Source organism: Cucurbitaria berberidis, assembly GCF_010015615.1.
Source record: "Cucurbitaria berberidis CBS 394.84 unplaced genomic scaffold K460scaffold_4, whole genome shotgun sequence".
In the NCBI taxonomy this organism is placed as follows: domain Eukaryota; kingdom Fungi; phylum Ascomycota; class Dothideomycetes; order Pleosporales; family Cucurbitariaceae; genus Cucurbitaria; species Cucurbitaria berberidis.
Window position 1 is genome coordinate 2,124,261 of NW_024468938.1, and position 25,178 is coordinate 2,149,438.

The following is a 25,178-nucleotide window of genomic DNA, read 5'->3' on the forward strand; positions in this document are numbered from 1 at the left end:
ACGACAACGCTTTGCTGCATTTAAATTTACAGAACGTAAAGTTGTTCGCCTACGTTTATTTGCCCTATTATAAAGTTTTTATAAGGTTGCAGCTTCTTTTTCCTATTACTTTTGCGCGCACGCAGCAGCTTATTCTTAAGCTACTGCTGCGCGCTCTTCTACAGCGCGCTCTTTAGTAAGCAACTGCACTGCCTTTGCCTCCTCTGCAATCTTCTTTTTATATAACGTTGCTGCCGCTTTTAGCTCTCTTGTCTTTTTTTTTTAGAGTTATTCAGCCTTGTCTTTGCGTTATTTTACTACATTGCGCGCGCGAGCTTCCTAGATAGTCCTTAGACTCTAAAATACTGCGGCGCTATAAAACTCCTTACGCTGTTAAAAATCTAGAAGTTTGCTCTTGCCCTTATGCCTCTTTTTAGTTAAAAGCGCGTTGCGGAAACCTTTATTTTTGTAGTAGAAAAGCTTATTTTACACCTAGAGGGAATATAGTACAGAGCCCAACTATTTAGCCTTAACTTTTGCCTTATCCTTTACAGCAACCTCAAATAAATTGCGGAGCTAGTTCCAAGTATCCCTATTACTATCCTCTCTATTTATTAACCCTTAATCCTCCTGTTATAGTTGTGTTTTAAATTGTCGCAGTATAATATTAGCATTAAGTAGCTCAACGCCTATAGCTTTAAACGCCTTTTGTATATTTGTAGAAGTAAACGTAGTATTATAGGCAGCCTAAAACAACAGGAAAAAGTTGCCTTTGTTTATAGGGACAAGGCCTTAGCTGCGATAAAGGTAGTGCAAGAGCTTAATTAAATAGGCAGTTAAAAGAGGCGAAAAAAGCACTACATCTAGAAGTTATAAGCTGTAAGTTAAATAAAGAAGAAACACTATTAAAAAGATCTTGTTAGCGTCGCAAAAGTCTATAAAATTAGTAGTAAAGTAGCTGCTATAGCCGTTAAAAATAAAAATCCTATAACTTGCCTGCACCTTACTCTTTGTACGCTAATTAAAAACCTGTTTAAGCTAGGCCAAACTAATATCGTTATTAGACCATCTGGAGGGACTTATTATAAAAAAAACCTAGTATTTTCTAGCCTCTATGTTGCGTAACTAAGCGTTGCAAAGTCCTCCCTTTCTTTTAAAAACTACACTTAGATCTACCGCGCTCCTATCTGCACAAATATATGCTAAAATTATTATCTACTCCTAGTTGCTATCCTGCAAGGCCGCTGTAATTTATTTTTGCTCCTAAAGTTGCTTTAAAAAGACCTGTTTAGAGCGTAAAGTAATGCTAATAAAAAACTCTTTCTTGTTTATATTATAAATATAGCGCGCGTTAACATTGTACTCTTAGATTTTCAAATAGAAGAAGTTAAAGTATAACTTATAGTTATACTTAGTATTAGCAAAGAGCCGTTTGCGATTAATCCTAATAGTATATTTAGAAGTAAGAGTGTTGCAATGTCTTCTAAGAAATTGCAAAATCCACCTATTAGAAACCTCCTATTTTAACAACTTAGAGGCGAAATTTTTTATTATAGCTCTTATAGGTAGAAGCCCGCAATCAGACAATCCTTATATATACTGCACAAGTTCTAATTCCTATTATAAGTTAAGATGCGTGCGTTGTTAAGACTCCTCTGCATTTAATCGCGTTTTCCCTTAGTGCTAACGCGCTAAAGTAATCTAATTAACACTAAACATTTTTGCAGCTGCGCGGTATAAAAGTTGTTCTTTTAGACCTTGCAAATTAATTACTGCAATTACATCTAAAATTAGATTGTTAGTAGTTAACATATCGCGGTTTAAAAATAACGTGTTAAGTTTATTTTAATATTAAGGTAGTTCATCGGCTGCCGCGGTTCATCGGCTGTCCCACCTCAGTAGCACACGTCACTACTTGCGATAACACCAGCGGCACGTTCAATAATAGGTATAGCAACAGAAAGCAACGTTGAATGTCGTCGCAATGCAGTGCGACGCTTTTCAGCCAGCGGCACCAGCAAGTACCGACATCAAGTAAAGAGTGGATCTTCTACCCAAGCTTCGGTATCAAGGGCAAAAACAAACCTCCCTTCCGGCGCATTCAGCACTAGGTGGGTAGGTACGACGCTGGATGGGGTTTCCGCGAGATCCCGCAAACGTCACCCTCCGTCCATCCATCCTGCGTCTCCTATTCCTAAACGACCTTTTCCCTCGGTTTCTTTCCTTTCACTCCTTTAGTGGAGGTGCGTGCTCAATTCAGTCTCCTTTACGCCCCAGATTTCCTATTACGTCGGTTCCGTCTATACACGTCAGCCAGTCTCGGCCTTGTTCTTTAGCTCTGAGGCACCTAGATCGCTCATTTCCCGAAGAAATCCATGATATACGATTAGACGGCTCCTTCTGTGTATCACAGTCACAGTATCGATGCTGCGGACACGCGACACAACATGCCAAACTTCACCGTGCCAGATGATGGCCAATGGAACAGCAAACCAGCATGGAAGCTTCCTAGCTGGTGTGAGCCTTTGGTAAGCTGCATCGAGTGCCCTATTCTATGCACTGTTAAGATGTCTATCACTAACAGTTGGTTGTCACACGAGCAGATGGTCGCCAGTATACTCTTCTTCGCAATGTTCATGACACGAAAACGAGACTTCAAGATATTCCGCAACTCCTCCGGAAGCGGCCACCTGGATGGTACATCCAATGGCTCTATGGATCATCTCCTCCCACTCAACATCGATAGCGACTGGGAGTCCGACGATATTACAACGGCTAAGAATCTGCCGAAAGCACGAAGAATCTGTTGCTGGAAGGTTACTACACCAAATACGTCGCGTTTTCGCAATAACTTACACAGTCGAATTCTCCAACGCTTCCCTTTCTTGCTTGAGATGTTCTACTGGATTATCAACTATGCTTTCTACCGCATGACTTCGGTGCTGTCGAGCACGCTGTTTGCTGGGAGAGGGATATGGGATGTCTCGGAAGAGCATGGAATTGCAGTATTGCAAGCTGAGGAGCACAGCATCTTAAAGTTTCTCTTCCTAATACGAGAGAGAGACGTGCAGCAATGGTTCATGCAAGGGCATCAGGATGCGCTCACCGTACTAAACAAATGTTACGCCTTGATTCACATACCTGGCACCGTAGGGTAAGTAACATCCCCAACTTTATTGTGTGCATGAACTGACGACGGGTAGCTTCATATGCTGGTACTACTACGTCGCCCCGTCATTCAACACCTTCGCCATCGCCCGCCGAACGATGACTCTCACTAATTTCTGCGCCTTCATTACCTTCATCCTCTACCCGTGCATGCCGCCACGCCTCCTTCCCAAAACATATGGCTTCCTAGACACGGTACGCCACGATGACGCGCAGAGCGTATGGATGAGTGGGAAGTTTGTCAATCAGCTCGCTGCAATGCCATCGATGCACTTTGGATACGCGTTTTGCATTGGCATGACGGTGGTCTACCATTCTGGTCTATTCCGAAGAACACTCGAGCGAGGAGAAGTCAGAAAGAATACGTTCTGGAAGACTTTCTATCTCGTTGTAGGAGTTGGATACCCGGTGTTCATCTTGACGACGATAGTTGCGACGGCCAACCATTACTTCATGGATGCGATGGTTGCGATATGTTTTGTTTTCATTTCATACCTCTGTAACAAGGTGTTCTACGTTTTTATTCCGCTTGAGGATCTTCTCCTGTTTATGATACGTGCAGACAAGCCGATACCCACGACTGGCGACCGATTCCATGAGAGGGGTGGAAGGTTATAATTGGTTGGTCTTTCTCTCTCGATATTGGGTCAATGCCATCACGGACTGGCATTTCGAATTCAGTTGCATAACAGGGATATCCCATCTTGGACGGGCTCTAGATGGAGGAGTCCGATATACCATACTATAGGAGAGACTATTGGACGCACAGGCGTACATGCATCCTTTTCATAATCTCACAACGTTGATCAGTTAACCAAGATACATCTGATGTCTTCTGAGATGCCTTCTGCCATGCAGCGAGTTCAATGGCGAATGTAACGCTCAGGCACAGAGCAGTCTCTCGAATTGCCAAGGCTGTTCCTGCGTTAGCGCATGTGAAACACCTGGACAATCCCGGTGCTTCCCCAGTCCAAGCTTTCAGCCTCCCAGCCGTTTCTACCAACCCCTCCAGCGCATAGTAAGTCAGCCCATGGTCTATCTGCACCTTCACTCGTCGCAATCGCTGTCCTTCTCTCACTATCCACCTTTGTTCAAGGGCATTTTGTCCCAGTTGTTGTGCGCTGTTACTTACCATCTGCATAGCTTCATTTGACCAGCTCCACTCGCTTCTGCGCACCTCCTTCGCTATCGCAAGTAAACCTATACAGTCGCTATGGCAGATATCGAGCAGCAAACTTCGGTCGAGCAGACTCCGGTTGACGACGTAGAAATGGGCGAGGGCGCGGGTGATACATCGGCCGGCGCAGGAGAGGATGCTGGGTTGACTCAACTTGAGCCTGAGACGCCAAAGCTGGTCTTGTTCGCGGAGTAAGTCATGTTTGAATTATACGCGTGCGCTGTGGAATGGCGAATACGCAAGGATACTGGAGGTGCCAATTGAGCGTTATAGCGTCGCGTGAGGTCTTGCGCCAGCTCTGCTGAGAGGAGCGCATGGTGACATGGGCGTAGTCGGCGTCAATAGAGCTCAGTTGCGCAGTATTGTATGCTGCTAGCTCACAAAAATTTGGTGATCTCTCAATTGGAACATGCCGCTGACCAGACACCAGTCTGATGAAAAGTCCCATTGTCGAGGTCATCGTAGGAAGCGTAGACAACCGAACCACGTACTCAGCCCACGAGGCAGTTCTCGTCAAGTCACCAGAGTTTGCAAAGCAGGTCGAACAATTCGCGCCAGGAGGTGTATGTCATCTCCGACTACCACTACTCTAACGCCCTTTTGCTGACTCTCCATAGCCTCGCCAGGTCATTTTCACAGATGTTGATGTCGATGCCATGGGCTCGGTAGTCGAGTACCTTTACACGGGCGAATACTTCCCTAAAAAGACGTCATCGGCGCGCGACGCCCCCCTCGAAAAAGACACCCGCCAACCTCTCCCCGACGATCAAGGCCTTGGTCTTCTCGTGCACGCCCGCGTCTACACACTCGCCGACCGCCTTGCTCTCCCCGAGCTAAAATCCCTCGCACACTCCAAAATCCACCGCACAGCCTCCACCGCCAAAGGCGAGCTCGCATACGCCCGCTACGTGTACAAGGAGTCCAATCCGGAGGATACTACAATTCGCAAGCCTGTGGCGGCGTTCTGGGCTACGAGGAGTTTCTCGCTACGTCATGATGCGGAGCCCGAGTTCAAGGCCATGTGTCTAGAGTTCCCACAGTTTTCGTATGATGTGCTCCAGCTTGTGCTGGATCAACAAGAGAAGAGAGGCAGGGGTGGAGATGATGGGCCGACCAGGAGTGGGCCGAGTGTGGTGCCAGGATCAACGAGAAAGAGGGCCAGAGTGAGTCAGGTTTAGATGCATTTTGGGCGTGCATCTGCTTGATTTGCTTCTTTGCCCTTTGCTTCTGTCTGTTTGTTGGATGCATTCTAATCTCATGTGCTTAGCTCGACCCTCAAGTTCAGATTCGTACCCCGCGTGCATTAACGGAAACATTGGAATGAATCACGGCTCGCACCTAGCAGTGTGCGTCGTTCTATTTTTTCTTTCGATAAGGAGGAGTTCTTGAGCCGGAATGTGGTCTTCGGGGGAGGGGAGTGTAATATATGTAGGCTATCTGTTTCGAAGATCATATGAGTTTGGCAAGGGTGTACAACTATACATTGTCACTGTTCGCACTATCTGGGTTCCTCACCACCTAATATGGGATAAGAAAGGCGTATGCGCAATGGGAATCTATTTCAGACAGCGTCTGCTCCTAAGTGCTTTTAGGGGTCTGCACTACCTTCTCAACTAACTTACTAACTGTCTCTCGAACGTCTTAACTGATTTTTAGATGAAAGGCGGTTAGGCCGTCCGACAGCTGAAGGGCGAAAACAACCGACCACAATACCCTTCAACCCATGTCGGCATGGCCTATGTGGAGTGAGCAGCGATCAGCATTATACCATCGGTTTGGACTTGGTTGGTTTATGCAGTATTGTGGAGCTCGCATCCTCGTTAGTATAAGTGTCTAGAGGCGCTTGCCAACCGTTGTGGACAGTCTCGAACACGAGCACGACATGAAAAGGTGACCATCGTGCCACCAGATCACGCAGGCCTTGCGTAAATATCGCCCGGGTGATATCAGGTCGAAAAGAAATGAACAATACCCAATATCAAACCCACCCGATGAAGAAGACTTGGGTAATAGTTCGCAGTCAACTAACGCGTGTATGCTGTCGCAATCCTTGGCCAGGGCTTCAGAGTTGCGATTACTTGCAGACACCCATGTCTAGAGATGCGGGTAGCGATGCGTGATGACGTCGATTGATAAATGCAAGCTGTTCGTTCAACGCAGGACGACTTGCATTGCGTATGTGACGATGCGCTACGGACGTACAGATATGTTGTTGAGGAGTTGGCGCAACGTGCACTTTATCCTCTTTTAGGTTTGACGGAGCCATTGTGCGTTCGTTGCAGATATGGACTCTTTCGATGGTGTATAAAACCCTAGTCGAGCTGGATTGCGAAATATATGTGAAAGCGGGGATGTTACTGATGAATCTCGTTGGCGAGAAGGCTTGATATAGTTGATACGGTCCGACATTCAACCAAAAGGAATAGGCCACTGAGGGGGAAGTCAGTCTTCCGGTAGCTAGTCTGCGTAAACACGGGGAGGTGCATGTCCAGTACGGCATGAGAATCGAACGTCGGTCGATTGGCTGCTATCACAACCCGGGCTCCGCGGTGCCTATATTGACGCTCGTTCTAGACGAGGGTGTGTGGCAGCCAGTCCTTCGTGGCTAGCATCTCGTCGTACACTATCATTGCGGCAGCTAGAGTTGCTTATGCTTGCATGCTAGTCTCAAGAAAAGGACAAAGAGAGTAGATGAGCGTTGGCTGGGCCGACGAGACGTCGCGCAGCAGGCGGGGATGATGCGGCCGTGGATTGGCATTTGGAGATGCTGTAGTACTAGAGTCTGGCCCAAGCACTTCATCCCATCCATACATATCCGCCACCTCGTACATGGTACACCAGTAGCCCGCAAGTGCGTGTCCGCTTTATTACCTCTTCCCAGGCGTGCTGGACCTGCAGCTATCGTGGTTGCCCCGCAGTCAATTTCCCAGTAGCAATCACAGATTCGGACCTCTCCCCTCCGCCGCAGTCAAGGGCACACATGTCTTCATTCCGTAGCGCCTCCTACTCAAAACTCAATCAACCGCCAACCGAATCCTAGCCTCCAACCTCCATTGCCTTCTGTCGTCCTCCCTTCCCACAGCTCGTCTCGAAGAACACACACCTCTTTTCAAAAGGTACCAGCGTTCAGCGTGTACAGTCACGGCCCGGCGGGCCATTTGCTTCTAGCCCTTTTCTGCACTGCACGAGACCCGCCTTTGGGCCTCACCTCGCTCCGAAGCCCACCAGCACTCCACGTAGCCCCTCTTTGCGTGACTCGCCAGCACATAACAACTCACTCACCGCGTCTCAGACTGGCCTGATGGCGCGTCGGCGGTAGCGTAGTAGCTATTTCAGCCCTAACGCTGTTCCATGGCTTTGGTTCATACGGCACGTCCAACCCGAATTTTGGAAGGGCCCATGCTATACAAGTCCGACCAGCCTCTTTAAGACAAGACAAGAAATCCTTCTAGCGTCACTTGACCTTGCCAACGGCGCTTCATTTCAAGCTACCGTTTTCTCCGCCATTGACATTCCGGTCCATCGGGCACTACGAGCTTCAAAACATCTCCAGACAGAGCCCGTTCGACTATACATCCTCAAACTCGCTCTTCAGTACCTCTACCAATTGACCAACCATCCATCCGCTCACGAATCCAACTACAGCCTACTCACCAATACGAACGCCTATCATTGTCACGCCTAGACTAAGATTGATCTTCAGACCCAAACGTAAGCAATGCGCAATTGCAAACGAACCTTTGATCCTAAGACATTGTAGCTGTCGAGTATTCGACTTCTTCGATTTTTCCAACGTCTTACACATCGTCCTCGGAGGCAACTCGGTAAACTTCGGCAAAGCTCTACCCGCGTCCAAATGATCCAAGTGTGCTATCTTGCGCCTCCACTCAAGACCGTGCACCCAAGGCACCTCTTGCTTGCACCCGTTTTATCAACTTACAACAAAAACATGATTCCTCCCTCGGCACCAAATCCAGCAGGAGATGCGGGCGTATTGCCAGAATTTGGAACCTTAAGTCTTCAGGATGCGCCGTCGCCACCACCAGACGATGCAGATCTCGACATCTTTACCATGTCACGGGAAACTGCCATGAAGCTCATTGTACGCTCAATAGTCGCTCTCGCAAATGCAGCTGGTGATGTGCCTGCAACACCACCAGTTTCTCGCCCCGGAACACCAGGTGGGAGGGAGAATCACCTTTTGCGAAGTCACCGGCGAACGGCGTCCAGGCCTGCGACGCCTATTCCAGCCGAAAAAGAGAATCACCAACCCACCGAGCTAGCTCCTCCAGAAGCAAGCCATGATGAGCCAGTCACTATCCACGATATTGGTGCTGGAGCACAGCCTGAATCTGTGCAGCGGGCAAACATGGCCAGGAAATTCTACTCGAAAAGCGTGCCAAAGGTGGGAGTGGAAGAGTACATGAACCGCATTCAAAAGTACTGTCCACTCTCTACAGCCGTCTGGCTCGCTGCTGGCTCATACATGCTCCGCCTATGTGTCATCGACAGAAGCGTTCCGCTCACATATCGCACCATGCATCGACTCGTCCTCTCCTGCGCACTTGTAGCCATGAAAGCTCTGGAAGACCACCGTTGGCCACAGAAACGTTTCGCTGCTGTTGGTGGCGTGGACGAGGCGTCTCTCAGCCGCTTAGAACTTTGTGTGGAGTTCCTGCTTTCGTTTGATGTCCAGATCTTTACTCCAGAAAAGTTGAGGGACCTGACAGTCCAATTGCAAAAGGCGGGCCAAGCAGCTACGATGACATGCAGGCTGCCATCATCTTTTAGCCTGAAGCTATCCACCCCGAAGCTTCGCCAAGGGCAACCTGTATGAGTGCCCCCTAGAGTGGGTTATGATATCTCCTTTGTTTGGTTTGAATCAGGATATCCCAGCAGCATGCGATGGCGTTTGAGTAGCAAAACATAAGCGTTCTCGAAGCGAGAACAGACTTGTACGATTTATATCAGGGCAGTTTTGTCAAAGAGATAATGGGCGGGCTCGGACAGTTGTTATACCCCCTTTGTCACCATGGTCACGACAACATGGTGGTTGTTATGTATAAAAAAGGCCCAGCTCCGTCAGGACGCGCGTAGGATAGGTCACAAAATTGAAGCGTATGCTCTGTTATCCCTTAAAATTCGGGCCTAGTCAAATAAATTGCTAGTCACTTATAGACGTTGCAAAAAGTACCGTGTTGAAGTAGCTAGGTATCGTGAGTGATGTCTCGCGCAGTAGCAGTGGAATGAATCTACCGGCCAAAAATAGACTAGTGCGCGCGGCAGTGACGATCGCACCCCTGGCGGCGCCACATCTTTAATCGATCTCAACCTCGACATGCACTGAACCCGACACGACCAACCTCCGCGCACGCTACAGCCCTCTCATTATTCGGGCTCTCTAGCAACAACAAACCACCAAGTGACACTCGTTTGAAGTTCTACCACGCTCTCTTCAGAGTCGCACGCTGCGTGCCCCCAACCCGCCATCGATTGTTGCTCGAAACCACAGGCCGCAATGGCTCGCATAATACTCCCGCTCGTTGTTCTTGCCGCCCTGGCACCATATGTCAGCGCTGGCGTCGAGTTCACCAAACCAAAGGCGGGCGCAAAGCTCACGGCAGGCACCGCAATCGAGGTCGAATGGAAGGAGGGTGGGGACGGGGCGAAGCTCACGAACCTGTTGACTTATGAGCTGTTCTTGGTCGCAGGAGGAAACGACGCCGCTGGCCAGGTGAGCTGAGAGAGCATATGGGAAAGAGAACGTCACGCTGACTGAGACATGCAGATACAATTTCCAATCACGACGAAGGGCTCTTTTGGCGTGGGCAGTACAGCTACAGGAATGATTGGAGTGGCCGTGGGAGAGTCCAAACCGGACAATGCATAGTACGTGTTGGCCAACGCATCATATACGACTCCGAACCAAGCAGTACTGACCAAAGCGCAACAGCTTCCTCAAGATGATCGCGGTCGGGAAAACCGGAGGCCAACTAATCACCTACTCAGACCGCTTCTCCTACTCGGGCATGACCGGCACCTTCCCCGCACCCGTAAAAGCTGCTCTCAAAGACATCTCCGGTACAGCTGGCCCCAAGGCCGTAGATACCGTTGTCGATCCTGCAAAGGGAGCAAAACCTGGCGCTGCTGATCCTGCGGCCGGCGACTTCGACGTCGAGTATACGATGCAGACCGGCCTAACGAGGTATGCGCCGATGCAGCCTGTGCCGCCGACCAAGGTTACGGCCAAGAATGTAAAGCCACTGTTTCCGACGAGTAGTGTGTCGATTGCGACGACGTTTTTGCCGATTCCGAGCATCGTGATAACGGTTACCCAAAGTCAGACATACTCGGTCAGCAGCATGGCGAACACGGTATGTAATTGGACGGCTGCCAGGTCATCTCGTTCCTGCGTAGACTGTAACGTATGAACTGATATCTAACAATGCCTTCAGGTTGCCGCCGCTCCACACCCAACAGACGATATGCAAAAGTTCCTCAATCGATGGAAGGACTAGATGCTCATCTGTTTTCATACCATTTTCTACATGATGCTAGCGCGTTAGGACTACATCGCTAAGCAATGACACGGTGGGGGCGTTTGGGTTCGAGGAGTTTTCTGGCGTTGTATGTGACAGGCTATGGATTGGAAGCATAGACACAAAATTATGTAGTATCAAGATCCTAGCCAAAACATGGCTCATATTGACAGTTGATGTAGAAATGAGATTTGCATTTACCTTTTGCAACTGCAGCTCGGTCCCAATGTTGTGAATTAGCTGAGCACCTTCCATATGAGGTACGAGAGGTCGTAAACCGCGGCTACCCGCACTCATCTCATCTCCACCCCACTACCCCACCTGCCTGAACCGGGCTTGGACCAACAGACCTTCTCGAAGCTGGAGCTCTCACCTGATGCGCGCCCTTCTAACCTATACTATTCGACTGCCTCTGCTTGTCCAACGTGTTAGCCGACTGCCTCAGCCTCCCCCTTACATCTTCACCACGGCGCAGAGAAGCTGCTATAGCATCAAGATGGCCATCGCCGAAAACTATGAAGATGTTCTAAAGGGCAAGTACCCGGCCAAGGACCACGCGAGGAAGGTTGCAAAGTGGCTCGTGGAGAAGGGCGGCGATAAGAAAGGCACGATATATCTCGAGGCGCAGAAGCAGAAGTTGAACGAGGTATGTAATGTCTGAATTTGCAGGAGAGAACTTGTGTGCGATAGTGTAATGACAGCTAATTCAAGAACGTAGGATAACGATGGAGAGGCCCCTTGCCGGTACGAAGCACTTGGGTGTATTCATGTCACGTTCGACAGCTAAACTCACTGCACATAGACAACGGCGTTATTTCTTCTACCTCAGTGGCTGCGAACTACCAGACTCATATCTCACATATGAGATAGCCGACGACAAGCTGACTCTCTTCATCCCTCCAGTAGAGCCTGACGAGGTCATCTGGTCCGGTCTTCCCATGAGCCCCGAGGAAGCAAAGGCGAAGTATGATATCGATGAATGCAGGACGACCAAAGATGTCAACTCCCACCTGACCAGCACATCCGAATCCGCACAGTCGACCATCTATGCCATTCCTGAGCAAATCTCCGAACACGTCACGTTCTTGTCCTTCAAAGACAAGGAACTCAGCCAGCTGAAACCCGCCATCGAGTACTGCCGCGTCACAAAATCCGATTACGAAATCGCACTCATCCGCAAGGCCAATGTGATCTCCACTGCTGCTCACGTGGCCGTCATGAAAGCCGCTGCTAAAGCAAAGAACGAATGCGAACTGGAAGCTATCTTCCTAAAGTCATGCGTAGAGCGCAACGCAAAGAACCAAGCCTACCACTCCATCGTTGCAGCTGGCGAACACGCCGCAACTTTGCACTATGTCAACAACGCCGCGCCAATATCGAGCCAAAACCTCCTTTTACTGGACGCTGGCTGCGAGGTTGACTGCTACGCGTCAGACATTACGCGTACATTTCCAATCAACGGCTCCTTCAACGACGAGAGTCTGGCGATCTATAAGATAGTCCTGGATATGCAAAATCAATGCATCGCCGCTCTCAAGGCCGGTGTACTCTGGGATTCTGTCCATGAGCTTGCGCACAAAATTGCCATCCAAGGCCTACTCAAGCTTGGGATCCTGAAGGGTGACGCAGATGATATCTTCAAAGCAAGGACGAGTGTCGCATTCTTCCCACACGGGCTGGGGCATTATCTGGGAATGGACACACACGATACGGGAGGCAATGCAAACTACGCGGACAAGGACAGCATGTTTAGGTATCTGAGGGTAAGGGGAACCCTTCCGGAGAGGAGTGTGATTACCGTTGAGCCCGGCATCTACTTTTGCAAATTCATCATCGAGCCTTATCTCAAGGATGATAAGCAGAGCAAATTTATCGACGAGAAGGTGTTGGAGAAGTATTGGAGTGTTGGGGGTGTGAGAATCGAAGGTAAGTGCAGCTGTTTCTCAGAGATAGATAGAATATTGACTTTCTGCAGACAATATATTGATCACCAAAGAGGGTATCGAGAATTTGACGCCTACGCCGAAGGAGGTCGATGACATTGTTCAGCTTATCAAGTCAGGTTAATAGATAGACATAGTCGGACTCGTCTGATCTGTTGAAGAGGGTGTATAATGACGAATATGTGTTAATTTAGGCGAGGTTCAGGGACGATAGAATTGCAGCTGCCTGAGAACCGTTGTTGTGATTGCACATAGTCTTCTTACGCCGCAATTAGCTTAATCCCAGAAAACCACCAAAGAAATATTAACCCCATGGGAAAATCGAACATATGCCTACCCACTACTCCCTCCAATAGGGAAAATACTATACCACATGAAGCGCTAGCGCTATTAGGCGACACCGCCATTCAAGATCTACATGAAATGATTCACACATTGCAGTTCGATCTGAAACTTCCAAGCACTTACCCAAAAACAGAATTGAGTCCTTTTGTCTCTGCCCGCTCTTCTCTACACATCATTATCATCCTCCTCCCCCGAAAAATGGCAGACTCCCAACGCCCCAAAGTAGGCGTAGGCGTCATCATCCACGACGCAGCGGGAAACATAGTCATGGGCGAGCGCGCCGGCTCAGCACACGGCAGAGGCACCTTCCAATGTCCTGGAGGCCATCTCGAGCACGGGGAAACTTTTGCTGAAACGGCGGTGCGCGAGGTGCGGGAAGAGACGGGGCTGGAAGTAGGTCATGTGCGGTTTTTGACGGCTACGAATGATGTGTTTGAGGAGGAAGAGGGGTTGAGGAAGCATTATGTTACTGTTTTTGTTACGTGTAGTATTGTTGGGGAGGACAAGGTATCAAAGGTAAGTTTTTGATCTGTTTCTTTGCTTGGAGAGAGAGGGTTTGGCGGTTTTCTATAGGGAAAGTTGGATGCTGCCATGTCCATGCCATATACATCGCCGTCATCATACACACTACACCAAGCTAACCCCTCCACCCCACCACCAGTCAATGGAGCCGCACAAATGCGCCGCCTGGGAATGGGTCCCATGGAGCCAGATGTGGGCATGGGCCAAAGCACAGGCAGAAGCCGAAGCACCGCCACCACCACCCAAAGACAAACTCGAAGACGACAAAGCTCAACCCGAAGCTCAACCCAAAATCGAGCCTAAACCGCTCGAGAAGAAAATGTTCCTGCCGCTGGTCAACCTCTATAGGGAGTACCCTGAGTTGGAGCATTGCCTTTTATGGCGCGCTTCGGCGCATGACGAGCGGAAAGGGAGCGAGGCGATTAGTGGATGGTCGTCTCGCCATTGGTAGTGTAGCTGAGCTTTATTGAACGAGAGTGTTTCTAGGTAAGCAGGTGGGAAATCTGTTCGTTCGTTATCGGTGTTGGAGGTAGTGTGTTTGGGTGCAGAGTTGGATGTGAGCAGGCACTAACGAAAGAGCTGATGCAGATGTTGGATATGCCTAGTTGGAAAACGTTGATGGTGAGTTGATAAGGGGTCAGGGAGGGATTCACTGCGAGATAGCTGAACTAGCAAAGTATGTGGTTGAAAATATGCCTGTATGCGTCCCCAATATATACACCTATGCATATCCTATTCCTACCACCCGCTGCTACAACATGCCTCCAATGCCGCGTTATTCTCCCTCCACGCTGTGCTGAATAAGTGTGCATAAGTTCGAAGATTTGCAACCGGACTCCCAAAGCCATATAAATTGATCGTCTGTAATTGCTTCGGCTCAAGTTTGTGCTCTCCAGAACCCTTCACTTCCACCCACTCAACCCCGCCCAAGGATCATTCCCGCCCTGTTGCCCCCCCTGCTGTCCTCCTTGACTGCCCTGCCGTTGTGCACTAGAATAGCCTCCAGGCCCACTCGGATACCCTCCCTGCGAAAAGTGACTATAATCCACATTCTGGCTCGGCGGCGGTCCTGGTGGCGGCGGGGGCGGTACATATCCCTGAGGTAAATTAGGTTGCGGCGCACCAGCCCACTGTTGCTGACTCGGGGGCTGAGCCCATTGCTGCTGCTGTGGCAGTGGCGGCGGAGAGAAAAATTGCTGGTGCGCGGGGGGCGAAACAGGGTTGTACTGATTGTGTATGGCTGGGTTGTACACCGAAGAATGTGACGACTGGTGTTGGTGTTGAGACTGCGGATACTGTTGATAGCTATCTCGTCGTGGTGGTGCCGGCTGATAACCATTTGAGGAACCACCGAATGATTGCTGTGGCGACATATAGGCTTGCTGTCCTGGGGCTGTGGTCATGGGATAACGCGGTGTCACGGGCGGTGAGGCAGCAGGGTTGTACGCTGGGTGGCCGGGACCGGATGAGGAGTAGGCGGGTGTCGAGGATAGTGGCGGTGGTATATTCTTCTTGCGGGCTCCACCCTGTGAGACTGGTGAACTTGAGGGGTCTACGGACATACGATCCATGAGGTCTTTCAAACGCTGTTGCTCTTGATCTGCGCCCTGTGACTTGCTCTGCTCAATCTTTGAGAGCAGCTGCCCGCCCTCTGACCGTCTATTGTTTACGAAGGTTTCGACATTCTTCTGCAAACTTGATACAGTGTCCTTCATCTCTGAATAGAAGCTTTGAGCGCGCAAAAGGCCGGCCACGAGGTCGTTGAAACTCTGATACACTCTTCGATACTTTGTCATAACCGTGTTTCTCTGCCTCGAGTAGGCTTCGTATTTGCTCTGCTCAGATCGCACGCGCTTATCCTTTAGCAAGTCCGAATAAGTGCGTGTTAGCTCTTTTAGAAGCGATGCCTGCTTGTGGTTGGCTTGTAAGACGCGGTTCTGGTGCGGCCGGAACTTCTCGAGCTCAGCCTTGAAAAGTTGTGATTCCTGGTTTGCGATCGCTTTCTTGTTAAGAATGAGGACGTTGGAGATGTCGTCAGAGTGGACCTGAGGATGTCAGCATGTTGTATAACTTCGAAAAGACGACGAGCACATACCTTGTCTTTGAGGTCTTTCAGTATCTGTGTCCTCTCTTTCTTAACAAGATTCAGTTTCCGCAGCAAGTCTTCAACAGCTCCGATCTGGTCTGCAACAGTTGGGCCATCATCGATATCGTCATCGATAAGGTTGCCTTCTGCTGGTCTTGGACTCCTGCCTTTCGTTGCGCCTGCCTTGACCATTGCTCTCGAGTACAACACATCTGCCTCATCTGTCTCGCCAGCTGATCGCATCTCGTCAAAGTCCGCTTCGCATTGTCGAAAGGTGCTATACAGCTGTGCATCGCTTGTGCTCGCTTCTTCAACCGCGCCTCGATAGTTTCTGATGTCACTTCTCAATGTGGCCGTTAACCGTGAGCTCGGCTGTTGTGTCCATTCAGGTCCATACTTGGACCGCATCTTTTCGCAAACGCTCTCTTCCATATCAAGCTGCTTCATACTTGCGTCAAGCATGGTTGTAATCTCCGATTTCTCAGTGCTGAGCTGGTCAAAAGCTGTGGTGAAGGGCTGGTGGCCTGCGAGCTCCTCGCACCACTGTCGGAAGTCATCGTCGACCATCATATCCTGGTCCATGCCTCCTCTTAGCACGTTGAGGCTATCCGGAAGCTTCAAGTAGTCCAGACTTGCCGCCATCTCATCGTTTGCAACCTCGACACGCTCGCTTTCGGCTCGTATCAGCTTCGCCTTCTCTTCATCATATAAACTTGCAGACTCGGTTACAGCCAGCGGCACAATCTTCTGGAAAATGTCGGGCCCGATAATTCTTTGAATGTCTTGTCCTTGGTATAGTTCGCTGACGGGTATCGCTTTCGCTGCTGGTAGCTTCGGGACCGGTGTCAGGGCTGCCTCATTCGGGATGCCTTGGTGGTAGATGAAGTCATTGTCTTTGGACAATTCAGCCAGTTTTTCTTGAACATTTGTTAGATGCTTCTTTGTCATCTCAGCCAGTGAAGCCCCAGTTTCTGCGGTCAAATTCGAGTTCGCTGGTGTGTTCGACGGAAAGCCGTTCGCTGCCCGATTTGCGTCTTTGGCGTTTGCTTCCGCAACTTGGAGCCTGCAAATGGCTACGCCATGCGAGTTCGCGTCGTCGTCAGCAAGTGCCTGGTAGTATTGTGCTAAAGAGGCCATGAAGTGCGATTTGATCTGCACCTTGGTTAACGTCAACTCCGCCTGATGTGTGTTGAATCACTCACCTGACAAACTAACAGCCAGACCTTCTCAAACACTGCATTTGTAACGTTCTCTTGCGCGCCCTCCGTAGCTTGGGTATACAGAAATGCAGCCTGGCTGGCCAGCTTGGCTAGCAAGCCAACTTTCTTCCCGTCCGCAATCTGCTTCTCCAGAAACACTTCTTGCGCTTGTGCCAGCATAATCGCTATCAGTGTCTTGACCGTCTCGCGACTCAGATCTGTGGATGGCGCGTGTAGGAAGTTCTCGTTGATGTATGTGAACATGCCAGCCGAGGCCTGGAACGAGTGGTACGAAGTCTTGAGACCAACATCTTCATGGCGATTCTGATGCGCGGCGTTACAGGATAGGACGGCGGAGATGTTGAAGATGATGGATGCTTTCTCATATGCGAGGGAGTACTGGGAGGTTGGTTTGTGCGTGAAGGCATCGAACCTGTGCTTGGTTAGCCTAGTCTCGTCTCCCGCTTCCTCGTGTAGATGTTGGAGAGGTACCATGTAAAGCTAATCTTGATATGGTTCTCGTCGACTGGGAATCTCAGGTCTAGCAACTCCAGCTGGCCATAGTATCTGTAGAGCAAGTCCCTTCCAGCAGCGCTATCCTTTCCCGCCCCGCGCATGTCCTGTCGCAGTCGGTTCAGGGTACCGCATTCTTCGGAGTAGCGCTCTGGGTCGTCGCCGTAGGTTGCGCGTATGTAGCCCTTCAGCGGGGCGACCCAATCGATCTCGTTGGTTTGCTTCAGGGGCACCGATATCATGGGTATCTGCGTCGTCATGGTGGACAGCTCTGAGTAGGCCGCCACTGGGCGGGCTTTTTGGAGAGGTATGGCTGCGGAGAGGCCTGGTCTCTCTCGGTGGTGTGGGTTGCGCAGTCAGCTGTCGGTTGCAAAGCTAGCGCTGAGTATGGAACTCTCGTGTCGCTAGCTGGCTACGTGGTTCCTGCTTGGTGCTGCAATTGTTCTTCGGGCAGCAATAGAGCGGTCACGCTGTCCGAGGTCGCGTCGAAGGCATGGATGTGCACAGGTGGGATGACGTTGCAGCGCTGCGTTGTCGGGTGCTTGTTCACTTTGGTATGCACAGTCCGGGAAGCTGCATGGGGCAAGTATCAATCCGGATCCTGGGGAGAGATTCTTGCGGCACAGCAAAGCTTATGTGTTGGTGGTGAAGACGATGTCTCGAGGGTTTGGTGTTGGCGTGCGAGACGGGCGGGGCAAAGGCGTCCGTTCGACTGCAAGGCACCATGCATAAGCAACACCTAGAGCCTCTCTCCCTCACCATGGGACGCCTGCAATCACCAATCCTGACACTACGCGCTACCAAGCCCACACCGCTATCGACATGCGACTCTATGTCCATGGTCACACCGTCCCTAGCTTGGGGGGGAGACACCGTGGGTCATCCCAGGCGTGCGGCTCGCGCCGGCCAGTTAGATCCCGTAGAGACCGCGGCATGGCGTCGTGTAAGCGCTCGTTATATTGAGCCATGGGGACGGCCATGGACACGAACATGTAGTGGCAAAAGCGCCGAGGAAGCTTTCACGGTGTCATGGTAGACAGGTACATTTTTCGGTCTTTTATCGGTTCAAATCTGGTAATATACAAGGCCTGAGTCGAGAGGCATGTTGCAAGTACTATACGTACTTCTATAAATCCAAACGCTGCTGTTGACGCCAAAAATGCTTTCAAGTCGAGTCGTCTTCCATCAGACAGGTGCCCCCTAACACACCAGTCTCCGTATTGTACAGTGTCCATAACGGGCGCGGTGACTCCCCTCACGCTGAACCAGACCCCTTCTTCGGTTCGTCGTCATCCTTCTTCTCGTTTGCCTTCGCCTGTTCCTCCTTGCTCAAATACTTGTGTTGTCCCGTAATGTTGTGCCATGCGCTCTTCAAAAAGCTTTCGTTATCATGAGCATCTGACAACGCTTCCCTGACTTTTCGCTTCTCTGTAGCCTGCTGCTCTTCCCTCATCTTGCCCGGATTGATCACGCGTTTCGCATGCTCATCGCCCATCTCGTCAGCCAGCATTTCGAGAATCGTCCGCTGGTTAACACTCAGGTACTTTGGCATTGCGACCTTGAATTCCACCTTCAGATCGCCCTTGCCCGCTCTGCGTCCGGACGATAAGATCTTCATGCCCATGCCTGAGAGTGTGACCCGATCGCCAGTTCCCGAGCCTGTGGGGACCTTGACCATGACATCTCCGTCTAGTGTCGGTACCTTGATTTCACCTCCAAGTATAGCAGTGGTGAACGGGAGTGTCGCTGTGTGGAGGATGTCGGAGCCGTTGCGCTTGAACTTGGAATCGGTTGCTACTCGGATGAGCACATAAAGATCTCCCTTCTGGCCTCGTACCGCTCCGGAAGACATGGCTTGTCCAGTGAGCGGCGCATCTCCTTCCCCACTAACGCGCAACCGCATGCCGTCTTCTACGCCGCCGGGGATATCGATTGTGATCGTTCTGCGATCCTTGACCGCGCCGTTGCCGCTGCACGTGTTGCATGATGAGCCTCTCGGTATTGCGAGCCCAGATCCTCCACAAGACGAGCACGTTGCGCTCATGTGGAAGCCACCCATGCTCGTGATCCTTTGACCAGTCCCGCCACAGCTCGTGCACTCTGATTTCTTTGCCCCCGACTTCATTCCGCTGCCACTACATGTGCCGCACTCGACCATAGGCGTGATGTGTATATCCTTTTTAACGCCCTTTGCAGCATCCAAGAACGAGATATTCGTTTGTACTTCGATATTATCACCAACCATTATCTCTTCTTGAAACGGGTTTCGCCTTCCTCCGCCTCCTCTTCCTCTTCGCCCTCCTGTGAAAGCTCCGAAGAGATCTTCGAAGTTGATATCCTGGAAGCCTCCCGCGCCCTGTGCACCTCCGAATCCACCAAACCCGCCAAATCCTCCTCCGAAGGGATTTCCTCCCGGGCTACCGGCGCCCGCCCCTGGATTAAAACCGCCGTTTTGATCGAACGCAGCAGCGCCGTACGAGTCGAATGCCTTCTTCTTCTCTGCGTCGGAAAGGACTTCGTATGCAGATTGTGCGGCAGCGAACTTCTCCTTCGCACCAGCATCCTTGTTCGTATCAGGGTGGTACTTTTTAGCTAGGCCATAGTATGCTTTCTTTATGTCGGCAGCGGAAGCGCTCTTATCGACGCCGAGGGTCCTGTAGGGGTCGGTCATTGCATATGTGGGCGGGGACGCATGGAAGAACTACGAACGGCACATCAGTATACTGTTCAGGCTGACGAGGGAGTTGAGAGGACACTTACTCGTATTGGCGGTGCATTCTGCTGTTGTTTCCTCGGTGCGATAGATGGTCTTTTCGATTGCGCACTTGATGCTTGAGAGAACCTCCGTCTTTGGCAAGCAGAAACCATACGGAGGGGAGCCACCGCTTTGAGCGGCAATGGACCAACCAAGCTCATATTGACGACGTGGGAGTAAGGATCAATGAATGTGGTGATGCTATGCTGCACAGGTGCGGTGCTCGCGAAGTTGGGATGTCGATAAGTTCAACTTTTTAGTAGGCTTTGAAATACAGCCAATGACGTGCGGGAGCCACCGGTCCTCGGCACGCGGCGCGTCCTTCTAGCATGTTCTCGAGATACACGCGCTTCAACTGCATTGCAATCCTACGTGCACTTTGGTTACGTGAATATATTGGGTGATCGCAATTGTCTAGAAACATCAGCAAGTGTCATCGCATCACAGTGTGTGGCCGCTCCTTCTTTGAGTGAAGTTGTATCCCTCTATGCCGTGGTCCAAAACTTTGAGAACACCAGGAAAATGGTCCTAAGGCATTCAACACACACTGTGAAATTACCAAATATTCATTGCGTGACGGTATCTTAGAATCTGATGCCCTTGACATGCCGTTACTCCGCAATGTATGCAAAGAGTGTGGGTTTCTCATGCCCTAGCTGCCCACAGTATCTCTGGCCCCGCGCCAGGGGATTATGCGTTCCCAAGTCATAGTATGTTCTTTATCCCAAACGCCGGCCCAATGCTCATATTCCATAATGTATAGTGATTGTTGGCTAGCATGCCTAATCAGGGGTATCGTTGAAAACGCCGAAAGTGCAGCGAAGTTATGCGTAGAACGACTCGGGGTCATTTCCGTTGTGGTGCGAACCGGACTCGGAACTCTTTGTCTATAACCTAGTTCAGTATATACTACTCGATGAAAGTTTCAAGGGTGCCATACCTTGGTGTTTCGACTTATACAGCCAGTCGACAATGACGTCGCTCTCGGTGACACCGAGTGCATTGAAGTTCTTCCGCACTGCTAGTGCTAGCTGATCCTTATGTATCCGTCGTTTCGACTTGGGACGCGCCATTGTAGGTGAGAGGCGTCCGATGCCTTGGCTGAGCACCACATGGCTAAGAGGGTTTTTGAAGGCCGAAGGAGTGTCGAGGCGGTAGGTTCGCCGGTAGCCCTGTAGCACGGAGGCTTCCTGTGAGGCCCATTTGATCTATTAAAAGTACGTTTGTATTAGTGATACGCGCTTGACGATTGCCATGGAGTGTTGTAGGGTCAGCGCGGCTGAATCATGCCATCACTTACATTTGACGAGTTCAGGTCGTTGGAGGTCTGCCCACTATTGGTAGAAGCATTGTCTACTTCTTTCAAGTTGCTTCCGTTCGTAGCATTCGCGCCGCCATTGCGACGGCCGCGGGCATTGGTACCCTGGAGACTTTGTAGCTTCTCCTTGAGGTTTTGGGGAACATCTTCAGGATTGCGTTTAGGAGGCATTTTGAAGGCGAATATGTCTAATCAAAGGGATGGGTGGTGCACTTGAACCGCATGCGAGGCCTGTAGAGTGTCGTATGGTGTCGGCGAGGTTTAAACATAAGGTGCTCGAGAATTGAACCACTCGATCATGCGAGATTTCGTGAGGAGATTCGCCGCCAAGGATTTGTGACGTCTGGTTCGCGCTTCCCGCGCGCAGGGTCTCGCGCCTTCCCTGTCTAAGCCAGAGACTGGATTGTTCCTGCAGCACAACACTGTCAAGCTCCTTTTCCTGCGATTCAAACCAAGTCGATCCAGCACCTCTGCCATCTTCCATTAGAGGGTCAATTCGCACTGATTGCGTACTTCTAGCAACTACTTTGCTCGCCCTCGCGAGAACATGGCACGCACCCTAGATGGCGAAAATCTCAACGGCTTAGTTGGTGGTGCGACTATCGATGGTTACCTTCGCAGCAATCTGTGGCCTTCATGATAGAGTTCTAGACGACTGCATACCACGTCCCCGCAAAATCGATACTTTGGTAGACTGATAGCCTTTGGGTTGGATAGACACAGAACCTACCAGCTGCCTCGTGAAGGCAATACGATTGTCAAACGTCGGGTACTTCGCCGAACGATGGCCGATATCTTGAGAGGCTGAAGTGATGGCAAAGGACCCTAATGAACAAACTAGAGAAACTAATGGTTCGCGTAATAAATGATAGTGAGTGGGTTGCATGCAAAGACTTGAAGGCGAGAATCGGCACTACACGAAAGTTTTCGAGCCCGTCCGAACGAGGCCGAATCCCCGGCCGTATCTTGCCATTAGCCCGACCGCGTTCATGCAATAGCCTGTTGGGTGCGCAGATGAAGAAAATAGTAATTCGGATAAGGATACACATGTCTCAAAAGGAGAAACACTCTGGTACTTGCCCATATCTTAAAGGTCAGCTTCTCGAGTATGGTTCGACCCATATTTTGTATCAACAAGCAGATATGTCTCACATCAATTCAAGTTGGACGCATGCTTGCCAGAATATGCAGGGTAGACTGAAGCCTATTGAAAAGCAATCTCGAAGTCACTCAGTCTATGATTCCCAAATCCCATATACCGACGCTTAACTCTTTCGATACTGCATCACGTTGACAAACCGCGTGATCGCATTAGTTGACTAAGTCCAACTCAATGAACTAGCTATCAGACTGACTTTAGATCTAGGGACTTTGCTCACGCTGGACTTCACCTCACCAACGACGGAGACTACAACGTTCCCGGCCCTCTCACCTTTAGTGTAATGTAAAGGTCTTCCATCACCGCTGCCAAACCCGGAGCCGCGAAGCTCGCTCCCTTGGCCTATATAAGCCCGTCTTCATACACTCCAACTTCAATCGACTCTCCACCACACTTCTCTAGTATAGTTTCTCGAGCGGACCTACTCTACTGACAGCCTATTACAACTATCAATACACAAGCTTAGCTATCACTATCTACGCCTTATGTTTTGACAACTCAGTTCTGAGCTCCAAATCTCTCTCACTTCGGGTTCGGCCTCGACTACTACAATAGCATCGGTTCCTAGGTATGCAGATTAGCACCTGCCGTGCTTCACTTTGCAGAGCTGACAAACTCTCAGCTTATTGTTTGCGTCTTCACCCTCTATCCACGGGTTTGGCCTGTTAATGTCCAATCGGGACCCAAATCTATACAACCACTCCTCTCCATCCGTCATGGACCTACGCCGCTTCAACCCTACAGTCAATGCCTTTTCTCCTTCAGGTAACGGCAACGAAGGCCAACCAAAGAGCACCACATCCAATCAGGTGAGCGCTCCTCCCTCCCCATACCTTGAAGCACGCGTCTTCAACTTGGAGGAGGAGCATGCAACCCTGTGTAGCGATGTCGATACTCTCAAAGAGTTGTATCACGGCCTCTCTTTCTCCATCGACAAGTTGAAGAAAGGTAGCTGGCCGGTGAACATTGGCCCTTTCCACGAAGCGGACCTCACCCGGTCCCATCAGAGCGCCATGCAATTCAAGTCTGAGCTTGAGAAGATCGCTAGTGAGGTTCATAGGTCAGTCAACAGTTGTGCTGACATGCATAAGGGGAATGGTACTGCCACAACCAAGATGAATGGCAGTATGCCTCCGCATAGAAAGGCTCCGAGTGTTGCCAGCAACGGGACGGTCTCCAAGTCGCTTCCTCCTCACTTGCGACGCGCCAAGAAAGCTGAGACCAGCCCCACGAATGGGTGAGTTATACGGCAGCCTGGGATATGGTTCATCAAGCCGCGCTCAATGCTAATCATGTTGCAGGACCGATAAGCGCATTGCAGATACTTCGGAATTTAACCGCCAGGTCACCCACAGTCGAGTCGATTCTGTCTTCCAGCAGCAAATGGTCCCTGCGGCTGTACCGAGCCCTCCGGAGTCTCCAACCACAGTCGTTGAGGCCGACCTGCCTTCCAACCTGAAAGAGCTTTCCCTACACAAAAGCTGGAAGCCACACTACCTGACCACGCTACCCACGCCTCGTTCAGATGTTATATCGAATATTCCTAGCGTAAACATGGTCACTTTTCACCCAGACTTCATTCACAACACGTTCGATGGCGTCGTTTGGTCCCCTGGACTGAGGTTCGTCAAAGGGCAGGGGCCATGCATCTTGAAGAATCGCACATACTACCTCCTTGATCCAAAGACTGAACCCTTCCTGCCCAAAGAGCCAGGCGAGCACGGCGCTAAGCTTACCGCGTTCTTCAACAAGGCACCAGAGGAAGAGTTTGGTGATTTGATTGCTGAAGGCTCTAGTTCTTACGAGGACGTACCCATGTTCATCATGGTGGGCAATCGTTATGTCTACTTCGGCAACTATTCGCAGACACGGTGGTCCGACAAGCTCGATCACGACACAATGATAGCCAAAGTACCTCAGCACATCAAGGAGTACTGGGCTACCGAGCTCACTGCGACTGGTCGAGAGCAGTGGGTCACCGAGGAGCTCAAAAGGCACCTTTTCAAGAAACCTGAGTATGAAGGACGCCTTTATGCTGCTCTGGACGAAGAGGCAACAGTCAACTCCGTGAAAGAAGTGGAACTCAATGAAAAGATGATCAAAGATGTCAAGAAATACGCAGAACAGCTTCGTGAGTGGGAGCGCGAGGCCAATATGAGGGTCTCCATGATCAAGGAGGACTTCATTATGAAGGCTTTCGAGCGCGTAAGTCGACTACACATTGAGAAGTCAAGTATTATTGCTAACTGGTCCAGGCCGATGCAGATGATCCGCCGGCGTTGCGTCTCTGGTGGGAGTACCTCCAGTGCGTGGACTGGAGGAAGGACTTCTACGACTTGTTGGTCGCTCTCCAATCGCGCGCTCCCGAACAATATCTCAAGTAACGGCGCATTCCGCCTACTCGATGCGATGACTTCCACACAAAGACGACGGGAAACTTCACCCGACGAGACTGGCTTTTGAAAGGTGACCTGT

The 25,178-nt window shown here is 50.4% G+C and overlaps 11 protein-coding genes across 11 annotated transcripts; 7 read left to right on the forward strand and 4 right to left on the reverse strand.

The window, feature by feature from the left end:
- Nucleotides 1-2,426: 2,426 nt before the first annotated feature.
- Nucleotides 2,427-3,765, forward strand: K460DRAFT_289608 (uncharacterized protein; the record flags this gene model as incomplete). The annotated part of the gene is made up of 3 exons (XM_040929133.1): nt 2,427-2,507; nt 2,583-3,133; nt 3,183-3,765. 3 exons carry the CDS (start codon nt 2,427-2,429, stop codon nt 3,763-3,765), a joined length of 1,215 nt encoding a protein of 404 aa, XP_040785956.1.
- A 385-nt stretch (nt 3,766-4,150) lies between these two features.
- K460DRAFT_368293 (uncharacterized protein) lies at nt 4,151-5,657 on the forward strand. The gene is made up of 3 exons (XM_040933743.1): nt 4,151-4,515; nt 4,755-4,887; nt 4,942-5,657. Exons 1-3 carry the CDS (start codon nt 4,361-4,363, stop codon nt 5,500-5,502), a joined length of 849 nt encoding a protein of 282 aa, XP_040785957.1. The 5' UTR covers nt 4,151-4,360; the 3' UTR covers nt 5,503-5,657.
- Nucleotides 5,658-8,084: 2,427 nt separating this feature from the next.
- On the forward strand, nt 8,085-9,522 carry K460DRAFT_368300 (uncharacterized protein). Its single transcript, XM_040933744.1, has one exon. The coding sequence runs from the start codon at nt 8,181-8,183 to the stop codon at nt 9,159-9,161; it is 981 nt and encodes a 326-aa protein (XP_040785958.1). The 5' UTR covers nt 8,085-8,180; the 3' UTR covers nt 9,162-9,522.
- A 231-nt stretch (nt 9,523-9,753) lies between these two features.
- Nucleotides 9,754-11,058, forward strand: K460DRAFT_368301 (beta-1,6-glucan boisynthesis protein-like protein). Its single transcript, XM_040933745.1, has 4 exons — nt 9,754-10,058; nt 10,113-10,213; nt 10,278-10,698; nt 10,780-11,058. The coding sequence occupies exons 1-4, from the start codon at nt 9,843-9,845 to the stop codon at nt 10,840-10,842; spliced, it is 801 nt and encodes a 266-aa protein (XP_040785959.1). The 5' UTR covers nt 9,754-9,842; the 3' UTR covers nt 10,843-11,058.
- A 276-nt stretch (nt 11,059-11,334) lies between these two features.
- K460DRAFT_368302 (putative Xaa-Pro aminopeptidase) lies at nt 11,335-13,206 on the forward strand. The gene is made up of 4 exons (XM_040933746.1): nt 11,335-11,509; nt 11,582-11,607; nt 11,666-12,789; nt 12,839-13,206. The coding sequence occupies exons 1-4, from the start codon at nt 11,360-11,362 to the stop codon at nt 12,928-12,930; spliced, it is 1,392 nt and encodes a 463-aa protein (XP_040785960.1). The 5' UTR covers nt 11,335-11,359; the 3' UTR covers nt 12,931-13,206.
- Nucleotides 13,207-13,253: 47 nt separating this feature from the next.
- On the forward strand, nt 13,254-14,343 carry K460DRAFT_315685 (uncharacterized protein). Its single transcript, XM_040930315.1, has 2 exons — nt 13,254-13,667; nt 13,813-14,343. The coding sequence occupies exons 1-2, from the start codon at nt 13,350-13,352 to the stop codon at nt 14,122-14,124; spliced, it is 630 nt and encodes a 209-aa protein (XP_040785961.1). The 5' UTR covers nt 13,254-13,349; the 3' UTR covers nt 14,125-14,343.
- On the reverse strand, nt 14,161-18,159 carry K460DRAFT_368304 (BRO1-domain-containing protein). Its single transcript, XM_040933747.1, has 4 exons — nt 17,451-18,159; nt 16,962-17,391; nt 15,769-16,911; nt 14,161-15,718 (listed from the first exon to the last, which is right to left on the reverse strand). The coding sequence occupies exons 1-4, from the start codon at nt 17,729-17,731 to the stop codon at nt 14,576-14,578; spliced, it is 2,997 nt and encodes a 998-aa protein (XP_040785962.1). The 5' UTR covers nt 17,732-18,159; the 3' UTR covers nt 14,161-14,575.
- Nucleotides 18,160-18,726: 567 nt separating this feature from the next.
- Nucleotides 18,727-20,387, reverse strand: K460DRAFT_407755 (chaperone protein dnaJ; the record flags this gene model as incomplete). Its single annotated transcript, XM_040937106.1, has 2 exons — nt 18,727-20,172; nt 20,232-20,387. 2 exons carry the CDS (start codon nt 20,385-20,387, stop codon nt 18,727-18,729), a joined length of 1,602 nt encoding a protein of 533 aa, XP_040785963.1.
- A 377-nt stretch (nt 20,388-20,764) lies between these two features.
- On the reverse strand, nt 20,765-21,115 carry K460DRAFT_144863 (uncharacterized protein). Its single transcript, XM_040926768.1, has one exon. The coding sequence runs from the start codon at nt 21,074-21,076 to the stop codon at nt 20,879-20,881; it is 198 nt and encodes a 65-aa protein (XP_040785964.1). The 5' UTR covers nt 21,077-21,115; the 3' UTR covers nt 20,765-20,878.
- On the reverse strand, nt 21,073-21,715 carry K460DRAFT_287745 (uncharacterized protein; the record flags this gene model as incomplete). The annotated part of the gene is made up of 3 exons (XM_040928992.1): nt 21,073-21,113; nt 21,167-21,434; nt 21,527-21,715. The coding sequence occupies 3 exons, from the start codon at nt 21,713-21,715 to the stop codon at nt 21,073-21,075; spliced, it is 498 nt and encodes a 165-aa protein (XP_040785965.1).
- A 1,704-nt stretch (nt 21,716-23,419) lies between these two features.
- On the forward strand, nt 23,420-25,087 carry K460DRAFT_290945 (uncharacterized protein; the record flags this gene model as incomplete). The annotated part of the gene is made up of 3 exons (XM_040929243.1): nt 23,420-23,940; nt 24,005-24,908; nt 24,959-25,087. 3 exons carry the CDS (start codon nt 23,420-23,422, stop codon nt 25,085-25,087), a joined length of 1,554 nt encoding a protein of 517 aa, XP_040785966.1.
- Nucleotides 25,088-25,178: the final 91 nt, after the last annotated feature.